General features: G+C 50.3%; 1 protein-coding gene across 1 annotated transcript in view; it reads right to left on the bottom strand.

The window, feature by feature from the left end:
• The window catches only part of PRKAB1 (protein kinase AMP-activated non-catalytic subunit beta 1), a 48,279-nt gene that overhangs the window by 10,974 nt on the left and 10,346 nt on the right, over positions 1-26,959 (bottom strand). The window contains exon 2 of the mRNA XM_073582719.1: positions 6-172. Coding sequence (XP_073438820.1) covers positions 6-172 — 167 coding nt within the window. The remainder of the gene's footprint in view (positions 1-5; positions 173-26,959) is intronic.

The raw sequence follows: 26,959 nt of genomic DNA, 5'->3' as shown, positions 1-26,959 counted from the left end.
CGTACCTCCTTATGAGAGGAATCTTCCCCCAGTTATTAAATGACCCAGATAGGTAAATTTCCTTCCCACCGCCAGTCCAGCGAAATACAGTTGGCCGAGCCTGTGTCGGAGCTTTATCATTTACTTCTAAATCATGCTGCCATGCCAGAAATTCATCCTTCTCCAGCGGTGCCTGGGATAAGAACATCAGTTTTAACAGAATATCTGACACATGTGGGTATTACTAGGAGGTAGCTCTTTATTATGGAGATGCTTAGGTGTAAAGGAAAGTTATGAACAAAGTCATAGCCCAAAAGCCATCATTAAATATGATCTGCAGGCACTTTTATGACCACTGATATTCACATCTGAAATTGCGACGTTGGTGGGAACAAACACGAAGGGCAGTAAGTGATGACTCTGGAGAGCCAAGGTAGGAGACTACAGGGGAACGTTATGTTAAACCCTTTTGTGTATCTAAGTTATAACAGTACAGCTATAAATAAGAGATTAATTTTGCTCCTTTCCTATACTACATTTTAGAAAAGGAAAGTAATTTAGGTATCCAAAGTAACATTATGTGGCGGATATCTATACAGCAGGAGAAGCCAGGACACTCGCATGAAGTGACTGCACTATGGACCATGTCCTCACATTTGAGAACAGAGTGACCGTCAGGCTAGTTTCACACTAGCGTTTTTTAGCGCTGCACTTCATGCGCAATAGAATCGCATGCAAAAAACGCATCATGCCTTTTGGATGAGTTTGCTTTTTTAGGCGCATGAGTTTTAACTAGTTTCTAGCCATGTTAACGCTTAAAACGCATGCGATTGTCCATGCGCACGCCTGCGTTCCCATAGACTAATGTGATTTCTTTTGCGCATTCCTGCGCAAGCGTGCACATGCGTTTTTTTGAGACAGGTCGGACGGATTAAAAATGCAACAGGTTGCATCCGGCGCGCCTAGGCGCACACTACAAAAAACGCATACGAACACGTGCATACGCTAGACCATGCGCCCCCATGTTAAAGATAGGGGCGCAGGACGCATGGACACGCACGAAGCGCAGCGCTAAAAAACGCTAGTGTGAAACCAGCCTAAGAGACCTGCAATATACGTGCCTTAATTATGTTGCACGGTTTCATATTTATAGTTGGAAACTGAATTCCCAATTCTGCTTGTTGCTATGGGAAACAGTCAACCAGGTTGTGGTCAGACACCACTAAGTGCTCACTCACACGTGATTCTCTGAAAATTGCTTCAATTATGTAAATGACACTTGGCTCAAACGCTGATCTGGGTTTTGATCAGGGTCAGGTTATTGCGATCCGATTCGCTCATAAAGAATCGTAGCACAGTTGATGCGAAGATGGAGAACATAATTTCTCCATCTTCTTCATTGTCTTAGTCCGCAGATGTAGGACTGCACTCGCAAGATATCTAAGTGCAGTCAGATTTTTTTTTTGCCCACACCTATAAAATAGATTGGGAGAGTGTCAGCTGAATTGAGGAGACACTCGCAGCCTGCTGCAATGTATTTTCTCCTGAAAAAAAACAAAAAAAAAAACAAAACACAACACTGATGAGGACTGCCCAATAGTATAACATTAGTCCTAGTACTTAGTGCTTTCCAATCATTTATACATGAGTGAGTCCTAACAGTTTAACGGAGTTCCTACATTCTTCAGTGGCAGTATGGATTAAATCATTCCTTCATTAGTAATAGTAACATCCCTTGAAGGGATCCGCATGTGTGGACAGGGTTCAGGAGCTACGGTATATCAAATAGTCGGAATCGACCTCCAAAAGGCACAGCTGGAGCAGAGTTCCGGCCTCGGCTTTTAACCACTTAAACATGGTTGTTAGAGGGGTTTTTCCATAAACAAAAATAATTATTTCTGTAAGGAAAACCATTTTGGGGCCTGTTTAAAAACTTGTTTTACCTCCCAGAAAGAATCAGCTAGGATCTCACATTGTCCTGTCTGTATCCTCATGCTTCCTCCCCGGTCCAGCTGGGATGTGGTATTCATTTCACAGCATCTTATGGTCAAACTCATTTGATCAAGCCAGACTTTACCTAGAGCACTGAAGCACTTTATTTGGGTGGTGGCTTTTTAGGGAGGTTCGTTGAGGGTCGAGTAGAGGATGGCCTACATCAAATCCCTACGGTGCCAACCGCCGCTATCAGGAAGGGTCACTAAGGGGAAAACACTTTCCATTCCCACAGATTTCTTGTGTTTTGACTAAAGGCATTGATTATACTGACCTGACATCATATGTTCTACATAACCCTTTGCTGTCCCGATTTATTATAGTTAGGTTCCTTGTGATATTTTTAATGAATACAAATAAGTTATTTTTCAAGTGTTTTTTCCGCTCTTTTTGGATTTCTGTTCACATTATTTAGGCTTTCCAGTTGTAGTATGTGCCAAGCATGTTTTTGTATGGTCAGATACAGCCATTACACAAGGACAGAATAGATATACACACACACATTGAATTGAGAAACTGGGTCTGAGCAGAAAAAGTAAATTAATGTGCATGCAAAATGTAATTGCATATGAACACATGACCTTTACACAGAGAAAACCAAAAGCAAAACACAAAACAAATATCCTGGAATAAAAAAGTAAAAAAAATATATTGCAAAAATTGCATGAAGGTAGTAATAATAAGGGTATTTAGTTAACATAATTTTGATCAAAATAATGTAGAAGCCATCCCGCCACGTCACGGCAACCCTTGTGGGACAGTCCTAACTCTTGTATTTAAAACCTTTCCACTTGTCAAGTGACGTAAATGTGAACAAGGACAGAGGGACTGAATCACCAGTAATAGTATAGGCCAGACAGGATGGATTTTCCAACTCAGAAACAGGGCGGTCACACCCTTATATGCACAGAATGCACAATGAAACAAATGAGAAACTGGGTCTGAGCAGAAAAAGTGGTTCAGTCCCACAATATATTTGCAATATATTTTTTTACTTTTTTATTCCAGGATATTTGTTTTGTGTTTTGCTTTTGGTTTTCTCTGTAAAGGTCATGTGTTCATATGCAATTACATTTTGCATGCACATTAATTTACTTTTTCTGCTCAGACCCAGTTTCTCATTTGCTTCATTGTGCATTCTGTGCATATAAGGGTGTGACCGCCCTGTTTCTGAGTTGGAAAATCCATCCTGTCTGGCCTATACTATTACTGGTGGTTCAGTCCCTCTGTCCTTGTTCACATTTACGTCACTTGACAAGTGGAAAGGTTTTAAATACAAGAGTTAGGACTGTCCCACAAGGGTTGCCGTGACGTGGCGGGATGGCTTCTACATTATTTTGATCAAAATTATGTTAACTAAATACCCTTATTATTACTATTATTACTACCTTCATGCAATTTTTGCAATATATTTTTTTACTTTTTTATTCCAGGATATTTGTTTTGTGTTTTGCTTTTGGTACACACACATTGAATTGTAGATCTACGATCTATTAATTATAATGTACTTTGTTCGTTTGATAATCCCTTTAACCCCTTCCTGCCATCCGACGTACTATCCCGTCCACGGTACCCGGGCCCGTATGACCGGGGACGGGATAGTACGTCGGCGCGATCAGCGGCGCCCACGTGGTGAGCGCCGCTGATCGCGGCCGGGTGTCAGCTGATTGTGCCGGGTGTCAGCTGTGATGTGTCAGGGGCGGTCACGGACCGCCCACGACACGTTAACCCCTTGCACACCGCGATCGCGGTGTACCGGGGGTTAAAGGGAAGCATCGGCAGGGAGGGGGCTCCCTCCGTGCTTCCCTGAGCCCCCCACGGCAGCGCAATGTGCAGCGCTGCTGCGGGGGACTCCCTTCCTCCAGGCCCCCGAATCCAAGATGGCGACGGGGGCCTTCGGGGGCCTGCGGAAGCTGGCTTCCTCAGTGCCTGCAAAGCGCAGGCATGAGGAAGCCTTCTGCAGTGCCTGTGTCAGATCGCTGATCTGTCACAGTGATCTGTGATGTGACAGATCAGCGATCTGTCACAGGACAGTGATGTCCCACCTGGGACTATTTAATAAAGTAAAAAAAAAAATAAAAAAAAGTGTAAAAAAAAAAAAAAAAAAAAAAAAAATCGCCAAATAAATTAGAAAAAAAAAAATATTCCCCCAATAAATCCATTTTTTGGAAATAATAATAAAAAAAAAACAACAATAAAAGTACACATATTAGGTATCGCCGCGTCCGTAACGACCCGCCCTATAAAACTGTCCCATTAGTTAACCCCTTTAGCGAACCCCTTAAAAAATAAAAAAAAACGAAGCAAAATAATGATTTATTATCATACCGCCAAACAAAAAGTGTAATAACGCGCGATCAAAAAGACGCATATAAATAGCCATGGTACCGCTGAAAACGTCATCTTGTCCCGCAAAAAACGAGCCGCCACACAGCATAATCAGCGAAAAAATAAAAAAGTTATAGCTCGCTGAATAAAGCGATGCAAAAATAATTATTTTTTATATAAAGTAGTTTTCATTGCATAAAACCGACAAAAACATAAACGACCTAAATGAGGTATTGCTGTAACCGTACTGACCCGAAGAATAAAACCGCTTTATCAATTTTACCGCACGCGGAACGGTGTAAACGCACCCCCCCCAAAAGAAATTCATGAAACGCTGGTTTTTGTTCATTCTGCGTCCCAAAAATCGGAATAAAAAGCGATCAAAAAATTTCACGTGCCCGAAAATGGTACCAATAAAAAAGTCAACTTGTCCCGCAAAAAATAAGACCTCACATGACTCGGTGGGTCAAAATACGGAAAAATTATAGCTCTCAATATGTGGTGATACAAAAACTATTTTTACAATAAAAAGCGTCTTTTAGCGTGCGACAGCCGCCAAACATAAAAACCGCCATAAATAGTAAATCAAACCCCCCGTTATCACCCCCTTAGTTAGGGAAAAATAATAAAATTAAAAAAATGTATTTATTTCCATTTTTCCATTAGGGTTAGGGCTAGGGTTAGGGCTAGGGTTAGGGGCGTTTTGGGGTTCGGGTTGGAGTTAGAATTGGGGGTTTCCACTGTTTGGGCACATCAGGGGCTCTCCAAATGCAACATGGCGTCTGATCTCAATTCCAGCCAATTCTGAGTTGAAAAAGTCAAATGGTGCTCCTTCCCTTCCAAGCTCTGCTATGCGCCCAAACAGTGTTTTACCCCCACATGTAGGGTATCAGCCTACTCAGGACAAATTGCAAAACAATTTTTGGGGTCCAATTTCTCCTGTTACCCTTAGGAAAATAAAAAATTGGGGGCAAAAATATCATTTTTGTGGAAAAAAATGATTTTTTTATTTTCACGTCCGAGTGTTATAAACTTCTGTGAAGCACTTGGGGGTTCAAAGTGCTCACCACACATCTAGATAAGTTCCGTGGGGGGGGTCTAGTGTCCAAAATGGGGTCACTTGTGGGGAGTTTCAATAGTTTAGGTACATCAGGGGCTCTCCAAACGCACATGACACCCGCAGACCATTCCATCAAAGTCTGCATTCCAAAACGTCACTGCTTCCCTTCCGAGCCCCGACGTGTGTCCATACAGTAGTTTTCTCCCACATATGGGGTGTCAGTGTACTCAGGACAAATTGGACAACAACTTTTGGGGTCCAATTTCTCCTGGTACCCTTGGGAAAATATAAAAATGGTGACTAAAAGATCATGTTTGTGGAAAAAATACGAATTTTTTTATTTTCACGCACGGGCGTTGTAAACTTCTGTGAAGCACTGGGGGGTTCAAAGTGCTCACCACACATCTAGTTAAGTTCCTTGGGGGGGTCTAGTATACAAAATGGTGTCATTTGTGGGGGGTTTCCACTGTTTAGGTACATTAGGGGCTCTCCAAAGGCAACATGACACCCGCAGACCATTCCATCAAAGTCTGCATTCCAAAACGTTACTACTTCCCTTCCGAGCCCCGACGTGTGCCCATACAGTAGTTTTCTCCCACATATGGGGTATCAGCATACTCAGGACAAATTGGACAACAACTTTTGGGGTCCAATTTCTCCTGGTACCCTTGGGAAAATAAAAAAATGGTGATTAAAAGATCATGTTTGTGGAAAAAATACGAATTTTTTATTTTCACGCCCGGGTGTTATAAACTTCTGTGAAGCACTGGGGGGGTCAAAGTGCTCACCACACATCTAGATAAGTTCCTTAGGGGGTCTAGTTTCCAAAATGGTGTCATTTGTGGGGGGGTTCCACTGTTTTGGTACATCAGGAGTTTTCCAAACGCGACATGGTGTCCGATCTCAATTCCAGCCCAAAACATCAAATGGCGCTGCTTCCCTTCCGAGCTCTGCCATGCGCCCAAATAGTGGTTTACCCACACATGTGGGGTATCAGCGTACTCAGGACAAATTGCACAATAACTTTTAGGGTCCTGTTACCCTTGGAAAAATAAGAATTGAGGGTGAAAAGATCATTTTTGTGGAAAAAATATGATTTTTTAATTGTACCGCTGTACGTTATAAACTTCTGTAAAGCCCTTGTGGGTTCAAAGTTCTCACCACATATCTAGATAAGTTCCTTGGGGGGTCTAGTTTCCAAAATGGGGTCACTTGTAGGGGGTTTCCACTGTTTAGGTACATCAGGGACTCTCCAAACGTGACATGGCGTCCAATCTGAATTCCAGCCAATTTTGCATTGAAAAAGTCAAACGGCGCTCCTTCCATTCTGAGCTCTGCCATGCGCCGAAACAGTCGTTCCCCCCCACGTCAGGTATCTGCGTACTCAGGACAAATTGCACAATAACTTTTGCAGTTCAATTTCTCCTGTTACCCTTGGTAAAATAAAAAAAATTGAACCTGAAGTATTTTTTTTATGAAAAAAAGTTAGATGTATATTTTTTTTTAAATATTCAAAAAAATTCCTGTGACGCACCTAAAGGGTTAATAAACTTCTTGAATGTGGTTTTGAGCACCTTCAGGGGTGCAGTTTTTAGAATGGTGTCACTTTTGGGTATTTTCTATCATATAGACCCCTCAAAGTGGCTTCAAATGTGATGTGGTCCTAAAAATAAAATGGTGTTGTAAAAATGAGAAATCGCTGGTCAACTTTTAACCCTTATAACTTCCTAACAAAAAAAAATTTTGGTTCCAAAATTGTGCTGATGTAAAGTAAACATGTGGGAAATGTTAGTTATCAAGTTTTTTGTGTGCCGTATCTCTGTGATTTAAGGGCATAAAAATTCAAAGTTGGAAAATCGCGAAATTTTCTAAATTTTCGCCAAATTTCCGTTTTTCTCACAAATAAACGCAAGTTATTTGAATGAAATTTTACCACTAACATGAAGTACAATATGTCACGAGAAAACAATGTCAGAATCACTGGGATCCATGGAAGCGTTCCAGAGTTATGACCTCATAAAGGTACAGTGGTCAGAATTGTAAAAATTGGCCCGGTCATGAACGTGCAAACCACCCTTGGGGGTGAAGGGGTTAAAAGAGGTATACGCAAACGTTAAGCATTTACTATTACTACAGACATTTATGTCAGGAAAAACGAAGTACAATACACATGTTTTGTCACTTTTTCCCCCCCAAGCAGTGGAACTGGCGAAAAAGACAAATGATGCTGCTGCAAATATGGAACTGCTTCAAATATTCAAGAAAAAACAAACAAGAAATCTCATGTAATTTAACTAGGAAATACCTTAGTTTGAGATAAAACTGACAAAAACGCAGAAAATACTTACCATGTGCACATACCCAAAGACTCACTTACACTAACCAATATCAGAGTGTGTTCCTAGGACCACTCGCTTCTGTTCCAATCAGCCAGTCTGACCTGGCTACCTAAAATACTTACTCATCAGGTAAAATATTTTTTAATGGGGCTGTCCCGTCTCAGAAGTAGAGTCTGCCGAATTATGACAATGTGCACGCTATCACGATTCAGTGGGTGGTCACATGATAATATGTAAGAGATTTGCATATTTGCTGTAATGTACCAACTAGTCTTCTCTGGCTTGTTTTTATAGAAGAGAAGACGACCGAGAATAGTTGACATGTGACTACAAGTATGCAAATCTCACGTGTCATGTGACCGTAAACAGTATAAGGGAATCATGACAGCATGCACATAAGGGTATGTTCCCACAGTCAGTAAACGCTGCGGGTTGGATTCTGCGTACATGCGCAGCGGCCAGATGTTAGAGCATAGTGGATGAGATTACAAGAAATCCTATGCCCACTATGCGTGCACGGACGCCTCTGGCTTGCCTGCAGAGACTGACATGCGGCGGGTCTTTCCAGACTGCGGCATGTCTATTTATCTTGTGGAGACGCGAGTCTCCGCAAGAGAAATACATCAGTACAATGTATAGGATGAGGTGATTCTGCACAAATCAATGAACACACGCAGAATCACCTGCATTCAAAAGCCGGCAGCACTTTGGACACAGCGGACATGTGCTGCATTCAAAGCTCTGCCGGTTACTGACCGTGGGAACATACCCTTACACTTCCACGATTCGTCAGTTTTTAGTCACATTCAATGCCTGCAGACATTTCTTTCCAGCCAGACAACTTTGTTTGCTTTAAAAAGAATAAATCACCGATCATGTTATCACATTGTCCTGTGTAACCAGGTGATGCTCAACCAAAAATACAACGTTCTATGTGCAGAATAATAAGTTCAGTGCACAGAGTATGGTCGACCTTTCTAAACAGGTCACTAAATCAAAGCAGATCCGCTCCCAACTGTCCGTTAACCCTGCCCATTTTGGATGCAGGATAGGGGCAGGATTTATACAAAATAAGCAACTTGTATTGTGCCCACATGATGAAGAGAAGCTTGCGGGGCATTGGTTGAAAGGAGGCCAGTGATGGCTGTCACAATCAGACGTGGAAAGCGTGTGGTCAGCAGATGCGCAGTCTCTTTTGGGTAAGTTGTGGCAGTTTTGAGTTTGGTTCCACATAATAAGTTCATGTCTTACTGTGTGTTTTAGCTTTTTGATTTATGGAGCACCAATACTGAGATGGGGACTTACAACTGGGATTAGAGTGAGTTAAGGTGCTTGGGGTCTAATCTGTCCCACATGTTCTATTTCACCTCTGTGATTTTCATGGCTTTGTGTCTTACTTGGACAGAATAAGCTTGGTGTATCTTTTTCAGCCTAGTTCTCTGCTGTTGTAATCATGAGCAGTATACAAATCTTGTCTTTAGCTGTTGTCCAATAGATTACATCATACAGTCTTGATATATTGTCCCACCCACATCCTTTGCTTGGTGTCCATCACCCATAGACCATTATAGTATCCCTTTATCAGAGTAATGTCCTCCACTACCCAATTCCGTACATCATTCTTTGAGGTATGGTGATGTATACTGGCCTGACACAGTGCAACGGCTAATTTCACATGGCATTGGCACAGTGCATTACGTAAGCTCTCAGACCACACGTCCCTATACCCACATTCACCCAGCAGATGCCAGCTTGGTCTCTGACCACAAGTCCCTATACCCACATTCACCCAGCAGATGCCAGCTTGGTCTCTGACCACACGTCCCTATACCCACATTCACCCAGCAGATGCCAGCTTGGTCTCTGACCACACGCCCCTATACCCACATTCACCAAGCAGATGCCAGCTTGGTCTCTGACCACACGTCCCTATACCCACATTCACCCAGCAGATGCCAGCTTGGTCTCTGACCACACGTCCCTATACCCACATTCACCCAGCAGATGCCAGCTTGGTCTCTGACCACACGTCCCTATACCCACATTCACCCAGCAGATGCCAGCTTGGTCTCTGACCACACGTCCCTATACCCACATTCACCCAGCAGATGCCAGCTTGGTCTCTGACCACACGTCCCTATACCCACATTCACCCAGCAGATGCCAGCTTGGTCTCTGACCACACGTCCCTATACCCACATTCACCCAGCAGATGCCAGCTTGGTCTCTGACCACACGTCCCTATACCCACATTCGCCCAGCAGATGCCAGCTTGGTCTCTGACCACACGTCCCTATACCCACATTCGCCCAGCAGATGCCAGCTTGGTCTCTGACCACACGTCCCTATACCCACATTCGCCCAGCAGATGCCAGCTTGGTCTCTGACCACACGTCCCTATACCCACATTCGCCCAGCAGATGCCAGCTTGGTCTCTGACCACACGTCCCTATACCCACATTCGCCCAGCAGATGCCAGCTTGGTCTCTGACCACACGTCCCTATACCCACATTCGCCCAGCAGATGCCAGCTTGGTCTCTGACCACACGTCCCTATACCCACATTCGCCCAGCAGATGCCAGCTTGGTCTCTGACCACACGTCCCTATACCCACATTCGCCCAGCAGATGCCAGCTTGGTCTCTGACCACACGTCCCTATACCCACATTCACCCAGCAGATGCCAGCTTGGTCTCTGACCACACGTCCCTATACCCACATTCACCCAGCAGATGCCAGCTTGGTCTCTGAGCACACTTCCCTATACCCACATTCGCCCAGCAGATGCCAGCTTGGTCTCTGACCACACGTCCCTATACCCACATTCGCCCAGCAGATGCCAGCTTGGTCTCAGACCACACGTCCCTATACCCACATTCACCCAGCAGATGCCAGCTTGGTCTCTGACCACACGTCCCTATACCCACATTCACCCAGCAGATGCCAGCTTGGTCTCTGACCACACGTCCCTATACCCACATTCACCCAGCAGATGCCAGCTTGGTCTCTGACCACACGCCCCTATACCCACATTCACCAATCAGATGCCAGCTTGGTCTCTGACCACACGTCCCTATACCCACATTCACCCAGCAGATGCCAGCTTGGTCTCTGACCACACGTCCCTATACCCACATTCACCCAGCAGATGCCAGCTTGGTCTCTGACCACACGTCCCTATACCCACATTCACCCAGCAGATGCCAGCTTGGTCTCTGACCACACGTCCCTATACCCACATTCACCCAGCAGATGCCAGCTTGGTCTCTGACCACACGTCCCTATACCCACATTCGCCCAGCAGATGCCAGCTTGGTCTCTGACCACACGTCCCTATACCCACATTCGCCCAGCAGATGCCAGCTTGGTCTCTGACCACACGTCCCTATACCCACATTCGCCCAGCAGATGCCAGCTTGGTCTCTGACCACACGTCCCTATACCCACATTCGCCCAGCAGATGCCAGCTTGGTCTCTGACCACACGTCCCTATACCCACATTCGCCCAGCAGATGCCAGCTTGGTCTCTGACCACACGTCCCTATACCCACATTCGCCCAGCAGATGCCAGCTTGGTCTCTGACCACACGTCCCTATACCCACATTCGCCCAGCAGATGCCAGCTTGGTCTCTGACCACACGTCCCTATACCCACATTCGCCCAGCAGATGCCAGCTTGGTCTCTGACCACACGTCCCTATACCCACATTCGCCCAGCAGATGCCAGCTTGGTCTCTGACCACACGTCCCTATACCCACATTCACCCAGCAGATGCCAGCTTGGTCTCTGACCACACGTCCCTATACCCACATTCACCCAGCAGATGCCAGCTTGGTCTCTGAGCACACTTCCCTATACCCACATTCGCCCAGCAGATGCCAGCTTGGTCTCTGACCACACGTCCCTATACCCACATTCGCCCAGCAGATGCCAGCTTAGTCTCTGACCACACGTCCCTATACCCACATTCGCCCAGCAGATGCCAGCTTGGTCTCTGACCACACGTCCCTATACCCACATTCGCCCAGCAGATGCCAGCTTGGTCTCTGACCACACGTCCCTATACCCACATTCGCCCAGCAGATGCCAGCTTGGTCTCTGACCACACGTCCCTATACCCACATTCGCCCAGCAGATGCCAGCTTGGTCTCTGACCACACGTCCCTATACCCACATTCACCCAGCAGATGCCAGCTTGGTCTCTGAGCACACTTCCCTATACCCACATTCACCCAGCAGATGCCAGCTTGGTCTCTGACCACACGTCCCTATACCCACATTCACCCAGCAGATACCAGCTTGGTCTCTGACCACACGTCCCTATACCCACATTCACCCAGCAGATGCCAGCTTGGTCTCTGACCACACGTCCCTATACCCACATTCACCCAGCAGATGCCAGCTTGGTCTCTGAGCACACGTCCCTATACCCACATTCACCCAGCAGATGCCAGCTTGGTCTCTGACCACACGTCCCTATACCCACATTCACCCAGCAGATGCCAGCTTGGTCTCTGACCACACGTCCCTATACCCACATTCACCCAGCAGATGCCAACTTGGTCTCTGACCACACGTCCCTATACCCACATTCACCCAGCAGATGCCAGCTTGGTCTCTGAGCACACTTCCCTATACCCACATTCACCCAGCAGATGCCAGCTTGGTCTCTGACCACACGTCCCTATACCCACATTCACCCAGCAGATGCCAGCTTGGTCTCTGACCACACGTCCCTATACCCACATTCACCCAGCAGATGCCAGCTTGGTCTCTGAGCACACGTCACACACGTCCCTATACCCACATTCACCCAGCAGATGCCAGCTTGGTCTCTGAGCACACGTCACACACGTCCCTATACCCACATTCACCCAGCAGATGCCAGCTTGGACTCTGAGCACACATCCCTATACCCACATTCACCCAGCAGATGCCAGCTTGGTCTCTGAGCACACGTCACACACGTCCCTATACCCACATTCACCCAGCAGATGCCAGCTTGGTCTCTGAGCACACGTCACACACGTCCCTATACCCACATTCACCCAGCAGATGCCAGCTTGGACTCTGAGCACACATCCCTATACCCACATTCACCCAGCAGATGCCAGCTTGGTCTCTGAGCACACGTCACACACGTCCCTATACCCACATTCACCCAGCGGATGCCAGCTTGGTCTCTGACCACACGTCCCTATACCCACATTCACCCAGCAGATGCCAGCTTGGTCTCTGACCACACGTCCCTATACCCACATTCACCCAGCAGATGCCAGCTTGGTCTCTGACCACACGTCCCTATACCCACATTCACCCAGCAGATGCCAGCTTGGTCTCTGACCACACGTCCCTATACCCACATTCACCCAGCAGATGCCAGCTTGGTCTCTGACCACACGTCCCTATACCCACATTCACCCAGCAGATGCCAGCTTGGTCTATGAGCACACTTCCCTATACCCACATTCACCCAGCAGATACCAGCTTGGTCTCTGACCACACGTCCCTATACCCACATTCACCCAGCAGATGCCAGCTTGGTCTCTGAGCACACTTCCCTATACCCACATTCACCCAGCAGATGCCAGCTTGGTCTCTGCGCACACTTCCCTATACCCACATTCACCCAGCAGATGCCAGATTGGTCTCTGCGCACACTTCCCTATACCCACATTCACCCAGCAGATGCCAGCTTGGTCTCTGACCACACGTCCCTATACCCACATTCACCCAGCAGATGCCAGCTTGGTCTCTGACCACACGTCCCTATACCCACATTCACCCAGCAGATGCCAGCTTAGTCTCTGACCACACGTCCCTATACCCACATTCACCCAGCAGATGCCAGCTTGGTCTCTGAGCACACATCCCTATACCCACATTCACCCAGCAGATGCCAACTTGGTCTCTGAGCACACGTCCCTATACCAACATTCACCCAGCAGATGCCAGCTTGGTCTCTGACCACACGTCCCTATACCCACATTCACCCAGCAGATGCCAGCTTGGTCTCTGACCACACATCCCTATACCCACATTCACCCAGCAGATGCCAGCTTGGTCTCTGAGCACACATCCCTATACCCACATTCACCCAGCAGATGCCAGCTTGGTCTCTGCGCACACATCCCTATACCCACATTCACCCAGCAGATGTCAGCTTGGTCTCCGAGCGCACATCACACACATCCCTATACCCACATTCACCCAGCAGATGCCAGCTTGTTCTCTGCGCACACATCCCTATACCCACATTCACCCAGCAGATGTCAGCTTGGTCTCCGAGCGCACGTCACACACATCCCTATACCCACATTCACCCAGCAGATGCCAGCTTGGTCTCTGAGCACACTTCCCTATACCCACATTCACCCAGCAGATGGCAGCTTGGTCTCTGCGCACACATCCCTATACCCACATTCACCCAGCAGATGCCAGCTTGGTCTCTGAGCACACATCACACACATCCCTATACCCAAATTCACACAGCAGATGCCAGCTTGGTCTCTGAGCACACATCACACACATCCCTATACCCACATTCACCCAGCAGATGCCAGCTTGGTCTCTGACCACACATCCCTATACCCACATTCACCCAGCAGATGCCAGCTTGGTCTCTGAGCACACGTCACACACATCCCTATACCCACATTCACCCAGCAGATGCCAGCTTGGTCTCTGAGCACACGTCATACACATCCCTATACCCACATTCACCCAGCAGATGCCAGCTTGGTCTCTGCGCACACATCCCTATACCCACATTCACCCAGCAGATGCCAGCTTGGTCTCTGCGCACACATCCCTATACCCACATTCACCCAGCAGATGCCAGCTTGGTCTCTGCGCACACATCCCTATACCCACATTCACCCAGCAGATGCCAGCTTGGTCTCTGCGCACACATCCCTATACCCACATTCACCCAGCAGATGCTAGCTTGGTCTCTGCGCACACATCCCTATACCCACATTCACCCAGCAGATGCCAGCTTGGTCTCTGCGCACACATCCCTATACCCACATTCACCCAGCAGATGCCAGCTTGGTCTCTGCGCACACATCCCTATACCCACATTCACCCAGCAGATGCCAGCTTGGTCTCTGCGCACACATCCCTATACCCACATTCACCCAGCAGATGCCAGCTTGGTCTCTACGCACACATCCCTATACCCACATTCACCCAGCAGATGCCAGCTTGGTCTCTGCGCACACATCCCTATACCCACATTCACCCAGCAGATGCCAGCTTGGTCTCTGCGCACACATCCCTATACCCACATTCACCCAGCAGATGCCAGCTTGGTCTCTGCGCACACATCCCTATACCCACATTCACCCAGCAGATGCCAGCTTGGTCTCTGCGCACACATCCCTATACCCACATTCACCCAGCAGATGCCAGCTTGGTCTCTGCGCACACATCCCTATACCCACATTCACCCAGCAGATGCCAGCTTGGTCTCTGCGCACACATCCCTATACCCACATTCACCCAGCAGATGCCAGCTTGGTCTCTGAGCACACATCCCTATACCCACATTCACCCAGCAAATGCCAGCTTGGTCTCCGAGCGCACATCACACATATCCCTATACCCACATTCACCCAGCAGATGCCAGCTTAGTCTCTGTGCACACATCCCAATACCCACATTCACCCAGCAGATGCCAGCTTGGTCTCTGACCACACTTCCCTATACCCACATTCACCCAGCAGATGCCAGCTTGGTCTCTGACCACAATTCCCTATACCCACATTCACCCAGCAGATGCCAGCTTGGTCTCTGCGCACACATCCCTATACCCACATTCACCCAGCAGATGCCAGCTTGGTCTCTGGGCACACATCCCTATACCCACATTCACCCAGCAAATGCCAGCTTGGTCTCCGAGCGCACATCACACATATCCCTATACCCACATTCACCCAGCATATGCCAGCTTAGTCTCTCTGCACACATCCCAATACCCACATTCACCCAGCAGATGCCAGCTTGGTCTCCGAGCGCACATCACACATATCCCTATACCCACATTCACCCAGCAGATGCCAGCTTGGTCTCTGAGCACACATCCCTATACCCACATTCACCCAGCAGATGCCAGCTTGGTCTCTGCGCACACATCCCTATACCCACATTCACCCAGCAGATGCCAGCTTGGTCTCTGCGCACACATCATACACATCCCTATACCCACATTCACCCAGCAGATGCCAGCTTGGTCTCCGAGCGCACGTCACACATATCCCTATACCCACATTCACCCAGCAGATGCCAGCTTAGTCTCTGCGTACACATCCCTATACCCACATTCACCCAGCAGATGCCAACTTGGTCTCCGAGCGCACATCACACATATCCCTATACCCACATTCACCGAGCAGATGCCAGCTTGGTCTCCGAGCGCACATCACACATATCCCTATACCCACATTCACCCAGCAGATGCCAGCTTGGTCTCTGAGCACACTTCCATATACCCACATTCACCCAGCAGATGCCAGCTTGGTCTCTGAGCACACATCCCTATACCCACATTCACCCAGCAGATGCCAGCTTGGTCTCTGCGCACACATCCCTATACCCACATTCACCCAGCAGATGCCAGCTTGGTCTCTGAGCATACATCACACACATCCCTATACCCACATTCACCCAGCAGATGCCAGCTTGGTCTCTGAGCACACATCACACACATCCCTATACCCACATTCACCCAGCAGATGCCAGCTTGGTCTCTGAGCACACATCACACACATCCCTATACCCACATTCACCCAGCAGATGCCAGCTTGGTCTCTGAGCACACATCCCTATACCCACATTCACCCAGCAGATGCCAGCTTGGTCTCCGAGCGCACGTCACACACATCCCTATACCCACATTCACCCAGCAGATGCCAGCTTGGTCTCTGAGCAGACGTCACACACATCCCTATACCCACATTCACCCAGCAGATGCCAACTTGGTCTCCGAGCACACGTCACACACATCCCTATACCCACATTCACCCAGCAGATGCCAGCTTGGTCTCTGAGCACACATCACACACATCCCTATACCCACATTCACCCAGCAGATGCCAGCTTGGTCTCTGAGCACACATCCCTATACCCACATTCACCCAGCAGATGCCAACTTGGTCTCTGACCACACGTCCCTATACCCACATTCACCCAGCAGATGCCAGCTTGGTCTCTGACCACACGTCCCTATACCCACATTCACCCAGCAGATGCCAGCTTGGTCTCTGACCACACGTCCCTATACCCACATTCACCCAGCAGATGCCAGCTTGGTCTCTGACCACACGTCCCTATACCCACATTCACCCAGCAGATGCCAGCTTGGTCTCTGACCACACGTCCCTATACCCACATTCACCCAGCAGATGCCAGCTTGGTCTCTGACCACACGTCCCTATACCCACATTCACCCAGCAGATGCCAGCTTGGTCTCTGACCACACGTCCCTATACCCACATTCACCCAGCAGATGCCAGCTTGGTCTCTGAGCAGACGTCCCTATACCCACATTCACCCAGCAGATGCCAGCTTGGTCTCTGAGCAGACGTCCCTATACCCACATTCACCCAGCAGATGCCAGCTTGGTCTCTGAGCACACGTCACACACATCCCTATACCCACATTCACCCAGCAGATGCCAGCTTGGTCTCTGAGCACACGTCATACACATCCCTATACCCACATTCACCCAGCAGATGCCAGCTTGGTCTCTGCGCACACATCCCTATACCCACATTCACCCAGCAGATGCCAGCTTGGTCTCTGCGCACACATCCCTATACCCACATTCACCCAGCAGATGCCAGCTTGGTCTCTGCGCACACATCCCTATACCCACATTCACCCAGCAGATGCCAGCTTGGTCTCTGCGCACACATCCCTATACCCACATTCACCCAGCAGATGCTAGCTTGGTCTCTGCGCACACATCCCTATACCCACATTCACCCAGCAGATGCCAGCTTGGTCTCTGCGCACACATCCCTATACCCACATTCACCCAGCAGATGCCAGCTTGGTCTCTGCGCACACATCCCTATACCCACATTCACCCAGCAGATGCCAGCTTGGTCTCTGCGCACACATCCCTATACCCACATTCACCCAGCAGATGCCAGCTTGGTCTCTACGCACACATCCCTATACCCACATTCACCCAGCAGATGCCAGCTTGGTCTCTGCGCACACATCCCTATACCCACATTCACCCAGCAGATGCCAGCTTGGTCTCTGCGCACACATCCCTATACCCACATTCACCCAGCAGATGCCAGCTTGGTCTCTGCGCACACATCCCTATACCCACATTCACCCAGCAGATGCCAGCTTGGTCTCTGCGCACACATCCCTATACCCACATTCACCCAGCAGATGCCAGCTTGGTCTCTGCGCACACATCCCTATACCCACATTCACCCAGCAGATGCCAGCTTGGTCTCTGCGCACACATCCCTATACCCACATTCACCCAGCAGATGCCAGCTTGGTCTCTGAGCACACATCCCTATACCCACATTCACCCAGCAAATGCCAGCTTGGTCTCCGAGCGCACATCACACATATCCCTATACCCACATTCACCCAGCAGATGCCAGCTTAGTCTCTGTGCACACATCCCAATACCCACATTCACCCAGCAGATGCCAGCTTGGTCTCTGACCACACTTCCCTATACCCACATTCACCCAGCAGATGCCAGCTTGGTCTCTGACCACAATTCCCTATACCCACATTCACCCAGCAGATGCCAGCTTGGTCTCTGCGCACACATCCCTATACCCACATTCACCCAGCAGATGCCAGCTTGGTCTCTGGGCACACATCCCTATACCCACATTCACCCAGCAAATGCCAGCTTGGTCTCCGAGCGCACATCACACATATCCCTATACCCACATTCACCCAGCATATGCCAGCTTAGTCTCTCTGCACACATCCCAATACCCACATTCACCCAGCAGATGCCAGCTTGGTCTCCGAGCGCACATCACACATATCCCTATACCCACATTCACCCAGCAGATGCCAGCTTGGTCTCTGAGCACACATCCCTATACCCACATTCACCCAGCAGATGCCAGCTTGGTCTCTGCGCACACATCCCTATACCCACATTCACCCAGCAGATGCCAGCTTGGTCTCTGCGCACACATCATACACATCCCTATACCCACATTCACCCAGCAGATGCCAGCTTGGTCTCCGAGCGCACGTCACACATATCCCTATACCCACATTCACCCAGCAGATGCCAGCTTAGTCTCTGCGTACACATCCCTATACCCACATTCACCCAGCAGATGCCAACTTGGTCTCCGAGCGCACATCACACATATCCCTATACCCACATTCACCGAGCAGATGCCAGCTTGGTCTCCGAGCGCACATCACACATATCCCTATACCCACATTCACCCAGCAGATGCCAGCTTGGTCTCTGAGCACACTTCCATATACCCACATTCACCCAGCAGATGCCAGCTTGGTCTCTGAGCACACATCCCTATACCCACATTCACCCAGCAGATGCCAGCTTGGTCTCTGCGCACACATCCCTATACCCACATTCACCCAGCAGATGTCAGCTTGGTCTCCGAGCGCACGTCACACACATCCCTATACCCACATTCACCCAGCAGATGCCAGCTTGTTCTCTGCGCACACATCCCTATACCAACATTCACCCAGCAGATGTCAGCTTGGTCTCCGAGCGCACGTCACACACATCCCTATACCCACATTCACCCAGCAGATGCCAGCTTGGTCTCTGAGCACACTTCCCTATACCCACATTCACCCAGCAGATGCCAGCTTGGTCTCTGCGCACACATCCCTATACCCACATTCACCCAGCAGATGCCAGCTTGGTCTCTGAGCATACATCACACACATCCCTATACCCACATTCACCCAGCAGATGCCAGCTTGGTCTCTGAGCACACATCACACACATCCCTATACCCACATTCACCCAGCAGATGCCAGCTTGGTCTCTGAGCACACATCACACACATCCCTATACCCACATTCACCCAGCAGATGCCAGCTTGGTCTCTGAGCACACATCCCTATACCCACATTCACCCAGCAGATGCCAGCTTGGTCTCCGAGCACACGTCACACACATCTCTATACCCACATTCACCCAGCAGATGCCAGCTTGGTCTCCGAGCGCACGTCACACACATCCCTATACCCACATTCACCCAGCAGATGCCAGCTTGGTCTCTGAGCAGACGTCACACACATCCCTATACCCACATTCACCCAGCAGATGCCAACTTGGTCTCCGAGCACACGTCACACACATCCCTATACCCACATTCACCCAACAGATGCCAGCTTGGTCTCCGAGCGCACGTCACACATATCCCTATACCCACATTCACCCAGCAGATGCCAGCTTGGTCTCTGACCACACATCCCTATACCTACATTCACCCAGCAGATGCCAGCTTGGTCTCTGACCACACGTCCCTATACCCACATTCACCCAGCAGATGCCAGCTTGGTCTCTGACCACACGTCCCTATACCCACATTCACCCAGCAGATGCCAGCTTGGTCTCTGACCACACGTCCCTATACCCACATTCACCCAGCAGATGCCAGCTTGGTCTCTGACCACACGTCCCTATACCCACATTCACCCAGCAGATGCCAGCTTGGTCTCTGACCACACGTCCCTATACCCACATTCACCCAGCAGATGCCAGCTTGGTCTCTGACCACACGTCCCTATACCCACATTCACCCAGCAGATGCCAGCTTGGTCTCTGACCACACGTCCCTATACCCACATTCACCCAGCAGATGCCAGCTTGGTCTCTGACCACACGTCCCTATACCCACATTCACCCAGCAGATGCCAGCTTGGTCTCTGACCACACGTCCCTATACCCACATTCACCCAGCAGATGCCAGCTTGGTCTCTGACCACACGTCCCTATACCCACATTCACCCAGCAGATGCCAGCTTGGTCTCTGACCACACGTCCCTATACCCACATTCACCCAGCAAATGCCAGCTTGGTCTCCGAGCAGACGTCCCTATACCCACATTCACCCAGCAGATGCCAGCTTGGTCTCCGAGCAGACGTCCCTATACCCACATTCACCCAGCAGATGCCAGCTTGGTCTCTGAGCAGACGTCCCTATACCCACATTCACCCAGCAGATGCCAGCTTGGTCTCTGCGCACACGTCCCTATACCCACATTCACCCAGCAGATGCCAGCTTGGTCTCTGTGCACACATCCCTATACCCACATTCACCCAGCAGATGCCAGCTTGGTCTCTGCGCACACATCCCTATACCCACATTCACCCAGCAGATGCCAGCTTGGTCTCTGCGCACACATCCCTATACCCACATTCACCCAGCAGATGCCAGCTTGGTCTCTGCGCACACATCCCTATACCCACATTCACCCAGCAGATGCCAGCTTGGTCTCTGCGCACACATCCCTATACCCACATTCACCCAGCAGATGCCAGCTTGGTCTCTGCGCAAGCATCCCTATACCCACATTCACCCAGCAGATGCCAGCTTGGTCTCTGAGCACACATCCCTATACCCACATTCACCCAGCAAATGCCAGCTTGGTCTCTGTGCACACATCCCAATACCCACATTCACCCAGCAGATGCCAGCTTGGTCTCTGACCACACTTCCCTATACCCACATTCACCCAGCAGATGCCAGCTTGGTCTCTGACCACAATTCCCTATACCCACATTCACCCAGCAGATGCCAGCTTGGTCTCTGGGCACACATCCCTATACCCACATTCACCCAGCAGATGCCAGCTTGGTCTCTGGGCACACATCCCTATACCCACATTCACCCAGCAGATGCCAGCTTGGTCTCTGACCACAATTCCCTATACCCACATTCACCCAGCATATGCCAGCTTAGTCTCTGTGCACACATCCCAATACCCACATTCACCCAGCAGATGCCAGCTTGGTCTCCGAGCGCACATCACACATATCCCTATACCCACATTCACCCAGCAGATGCCAGCTTGGTCTCTGAGCACACATCCCTATACCCACATTCACCCAGCAGATGCCAGCTTGGTCTCTGCGCACACATCCCTATACCCACATTCACCCAGCAGATGCCAGCTTGGTCTCTGCGCACACATCATACACATCCCTATACCCACATTCACCCAGCAGATGCCAGCTTGGTCTCCGAGCGCACGTCACACATATCCCTATACCCACATTCACCCAGCAGATGCCAGCTTAGTCTCTGCGTACACATCCCTATACCCACATTCACCCAGCAGATGCCAACTTGGTCTCCGAGCGCACATCACACATATCCCTATACCCACATTCACCGAGCAGATGCCAGCTTGGTCTCCGAGCGCACATCACACATATCCCTATACCCACATTCACCCAGCAGATGCCAGCTTGGTCTCTGAGCACACTTCCATATACCCACATTCACCCAGCAGATGCCAGCTTGGTCTCTGAGCACACATCCCTATACCCACATTCACCCAGCAGATGCCAGCTTGGTCTCTGCGCACACATCCCTATACCCACATTCACCCAGCAGATGTCAGCTTGGTCTCCGAGCGCACGTCACACACATCCCTATACCCACATTCACCCAGCAGATGCCAGCTTGTTCTCTGCGCACACATCCCTATACCAACATTCACCCAGCAGATGTCAGCTTGGTCACCGAGCGCACGTCACACACATCCCTATACCCACATTCACCCAGCAGATGCCAGCTTGGTCTCTGAGCACACTTCCCTATACCCACATTCACCCAGCAGATGCCAGCTTGGTCTCTGAGCATACATCACACACATCCCTATACCCACATTCACCCAGCAGATGCCAGCTTGGTCTCTGAGCACACATCACACACATCCCTATACCCACATTCACCCAGCAGATGCCAGCTTGGTCTCTGAGCACACATCACACACATCCCTATACCCACATTCACCCAGCAGATGCCAGCTTGGTCTCTGAGCACACATCCCTATACCCACATTCACCCAGCAGATGCCAGCTTGGTCTCCGAGCACACGTCACACACATCTCTATACCCACATTCACCCAGCAGATGCCAGCTTGGTCTCCGAGCGCACGTCACACACATCCCTATACCCACATTCACCCAGCAGATGCCAGCTTGGTCTCTGAGCAGACGTCACACACATCCCTATACCCACATTCACCCAGCAGATGCCAACTTGGTCTCCGAGCACACGTCACACACATCCCTATACCCACATTCACCCAACAGATGCCAGCTTGGTCTCCGAGCGCACGTCACACATATCCCTATACCCACATTCACCCAGCAGATGCCAGCTTGGTCTCTGACCACACATCCCTATACCTACATTCACCCAGCAGATGCCAGCTTGGTCTCTGACCACACGTCCCTATACCCACATTCACCCAGCAGATGCCAGCTTGGTCTCTGACCACACGTCCCTATACCCACATTCACCCAGCAGATGCCAGCTTGGTCTCTGACCACACGTCCCTATACCCACATTCACCCAGCAGATGCCAGCTTGGTCTCTGACCACACGTCCCTATACCCACATTCACCCAGCAGATGCCAGCTTGGTCTCTGACCACACGTCCCTATACCCACATTCACCCAGCAGATGCCAGCTTGGTCTCTGACCACACGTCCCTATACCCACATTCACCCAGCAGATGCCAGCTTGGTCTCTGACCACACGTCCCTATACCCACATTCACCCAGCAGATGCCAGCTTGGTCTCTGAGCAGACGTCCCTATACCCACATTCACCCAGCAGATGCCAGCTTGGTCTCTGAGCAGACGTCCCTATACCCACATTCACCCAGCAGATGCCAGCTTGGTCTCTGAGCAGACGTCCCTATACCCACATTCACCCAGCAGATGCCAGCTTGGTCTCTGAGCAGACGTCCCTATACCCACATTCACCCAGCAGATGCCAGCTTGGTCTCTGAGCAGACGTCCCTATACCCACATTCACCCAGCAGATGCCAGCTTGGTCTCTGAGCAGACGTCCCTATACCCACATTCACCCAGCAGATGCCAGCTTGGTCTCTGCGCACACGTCCCTATACCCACATTCACCCAGCAGATGCCAGCTTGGTCTCTGCGCACACGTCCCTATACCCACATTCACCCAGCAGATGCCAGCTTGGTCTCTGCGCACACATCCCTATACCCACATTCACCAAGCAGATGCCAGCTTGGTCTCTGCGCACACATCCATATACCCACATTCACCCAGCAGATGCCAGCTTGGTCTCTGCGCACACATCCCTATACCCACATTCACCCAGCAGATGCCAGCTTGGTCTCTGCGCACACATCCCTATACCCACATTCACCCAGCAGATGCCACCTTGGTCTCTGAGCACACTTCCCTATACCCACATTCACCCAGCAGATGCCAGCTTGGTCTCTGCGCACACATCCCTATACCCACATTCACCCAGCAGATGCCAGCTTGGTCTCTGAGCACACATCACACACATCCCTATACCCACATTCACCCAGCAGATGCCAGCTTGGTCTCTGAGCACACATCACACATCCCTATACCCACATTCACCCAGCAGATGCCAGCTTGGTCTCTGAGCACACATCACACACATCCCTATACCCACATTCACCCAGCAGATGCCAGCTTGGTCTCTGAGCACACATCCCTATACCCACATTCACCCAGCAGATGCCAGCTTGGTCTCTGAGCACACGTCACACACATCCCTATACCCACATTCACCCAGCAGATGCCAGCTTGGTCTCTGAGCACACGTCATACACATCCCTATACCCACATTCACCCAGCAGATGCCAGCTTGGTTTCTGAGCACACGTCCCTATACCCACATTCACCCAGCAGATGCCAGCTTGGTCTCTGAGCACACATCCCTATACCCACATTCACCCAGCAGATGCCAGCTTGGTCTCTGCGCACACATCCCTATACCCACATTCATCCAGCAGATGCCAGCTTGGTCTCTGCGCAGACATCCCTATACCCACATTCACCCAGCAGATGCCAGCTTGGTCTCTGCGCACACATCCCTATACCCACATTCACCCAGCAGATGCCAGCTTGGTCTCTGCGCACACATCCCTATACCCACATTCACCCAGCAGATGCCAGCTTGGTCTCTGCGCACACATCCCTATACCCACATTCACCCAGCAGATGCCAGCTTGGTCTCTGAGCACACATCCCTATACCCACATTCACCCAGCAAATGCCAGCTTGGTCTCCTAGCGCACATCACACATATCCCTATACCCACATTCACCCAGCAGATGCCAGCTTAGTCTCTGTGCACACATCCCAATACCCACATTCACCCAGCAGATGCCAGCTTGGTCTCTGACCACACTTCCCTATACCCACATTCACCCAGCAGATGCCAGCTTGGTCTCTGACCACACTTCCCTATACCCACATTCACCCAGCAGATGCCAGCTTGGTCTCTGACCACAATTCCCTATACCCACATTCACCCAGCAGATGCCAGCGTGGTCTCTGCGCACACATCCCTATACCCACATTCACCCAGCAGATGCCAGCTTGGTCTCTGAGCACACATCCCTATACCCACATTCACCCAACAAATGCCAGCTTGGTCTCCGAGCGCACATCACACATATCCCTATACCCACATTCACCCAGCATATGCCAGCTTAGTCTCTGTGCACACATCCCAATACCCACATTCACCCAGCAAATGCCAGCTTGGTCTCCGAGCGCACATCACACATATCCCTATACCCACATTCACCCAGCAGATGCCAGCTTGGTCTCTGAGCACACGTCCCTATACCCACATTCACCCAGCAGATGCCAGCTTGGTCTCTGAGCACACTTCCCTATACACACATTCACCCAGCAGATGCCAGCTTGGTCTCTGAGCACACTTCCCTATACCCACATTCACCCAGCAGATGCCAGCTTGGTCTCTGCGCACACATCCCTATACCCACATTCACCCAGCAGATGCCAGCTTGGTCTCTGCGCACACATCCCTATACCCACATTCACCCAGCAGATGCCAGCTTGGTCTCAGCGCAGACATCCCTATACCCACATTCACCCAGCAGATGCCAGCTTGGTCTCTGCGCACACATCCCTATACCCACATTCACCCAGCAGATGCCAGCTTGGTCTCTGCGCACACATCCCTATACCCACATTCACCCAGCAGATGCCAGCTTGGTCTCTGCGCACACATCCCTATACCCACATTCACCCAGCAGATGCCAGCTTGGTCTCTGAGCACACATCCCTATACCCACATTCACCCAGCAAATGCCAGCTTGGTCTCCGAGCGCACATCACACATATCCCTATACCCACATTCACCCAGCATATGCCAGCTTGGCCTCTCAGCACACATCCCTATACCCACATTCACCCAGCAGATGCCAGCTTGGTCTCTGCGCACACATCCCTATACCCACATTCACCCAGCAGATGCCAGCTTGGTCTCTGCGCACACATCATACACATCCCTATACCCACATTCACCCAGCAGATGCCAGCTTGGTCTCCGAGCGCACGTCACACATATCCCTATACCCACATTCACCCAGCAGATGCCAGCTTGGTCTCCGAGCGCACGTCCCTATACCCACATTCACCCAGCAGATGCCAGCTTGGTCTCTGAGCACACATCCCTATACCCACATTCACCCAGCAGATGCCAGCTTGGTCTCTGCGCACACATCCCTATACCCACATTCACCCAGCAGATGTCAGCTTGGTCTCCGAGCGCACGTCACACACATCCCTATACCCACATTCACCCAGCAGATGCCAGCTTGTTCTCTGCGCACACATCCCTATACCCACATTCACCCAGCAGATGTCAGCTTGGTCTCTGAGCACACTTCCCTATACCCACATTCACCCAGCAGATGCCAGCTTGGTCTCTGCGCACACTTCCCTATACCCACATTCACCCAGCAGATGCCAGATTGGTCTCTGCGCACACGTCCCTATACCCACATTCACCCAGCAGATGCCAGCTTGGTCTCTGACCACACGTCCCTATACCCACATTCACCCAGCAGATGCCAGCTTGGTCTCTGACCACACGTCCCTATACCCACATTCACCCAGCAGATGCCAGCTTGGTCTCTGAGCACACGTCCCTATACCCACATTCACCCAGCAGATGCCAGCTTGGTCTCTGAGCACACATCACAC

Source organism: Dendrobates tinctorius, unplaced genomic scaffold (assembly GCF_039654945.1).
Source record: "Dendrobates tinctorius isolate UK_male_01 unplaced genomic scaffold, ASM3965494v1 ptg000073l, whole genome shotgun sequence".
Taxonomy (NCBI): Eukaryota; Metazoa; Chordata; class Amphibia; order Anura; family Dendrobatidae; genus Dendrobates; species Dendrobates tinctorius.
This window is presented reverse-complemented; position numbering and strand designations above follow the sequence as displayed.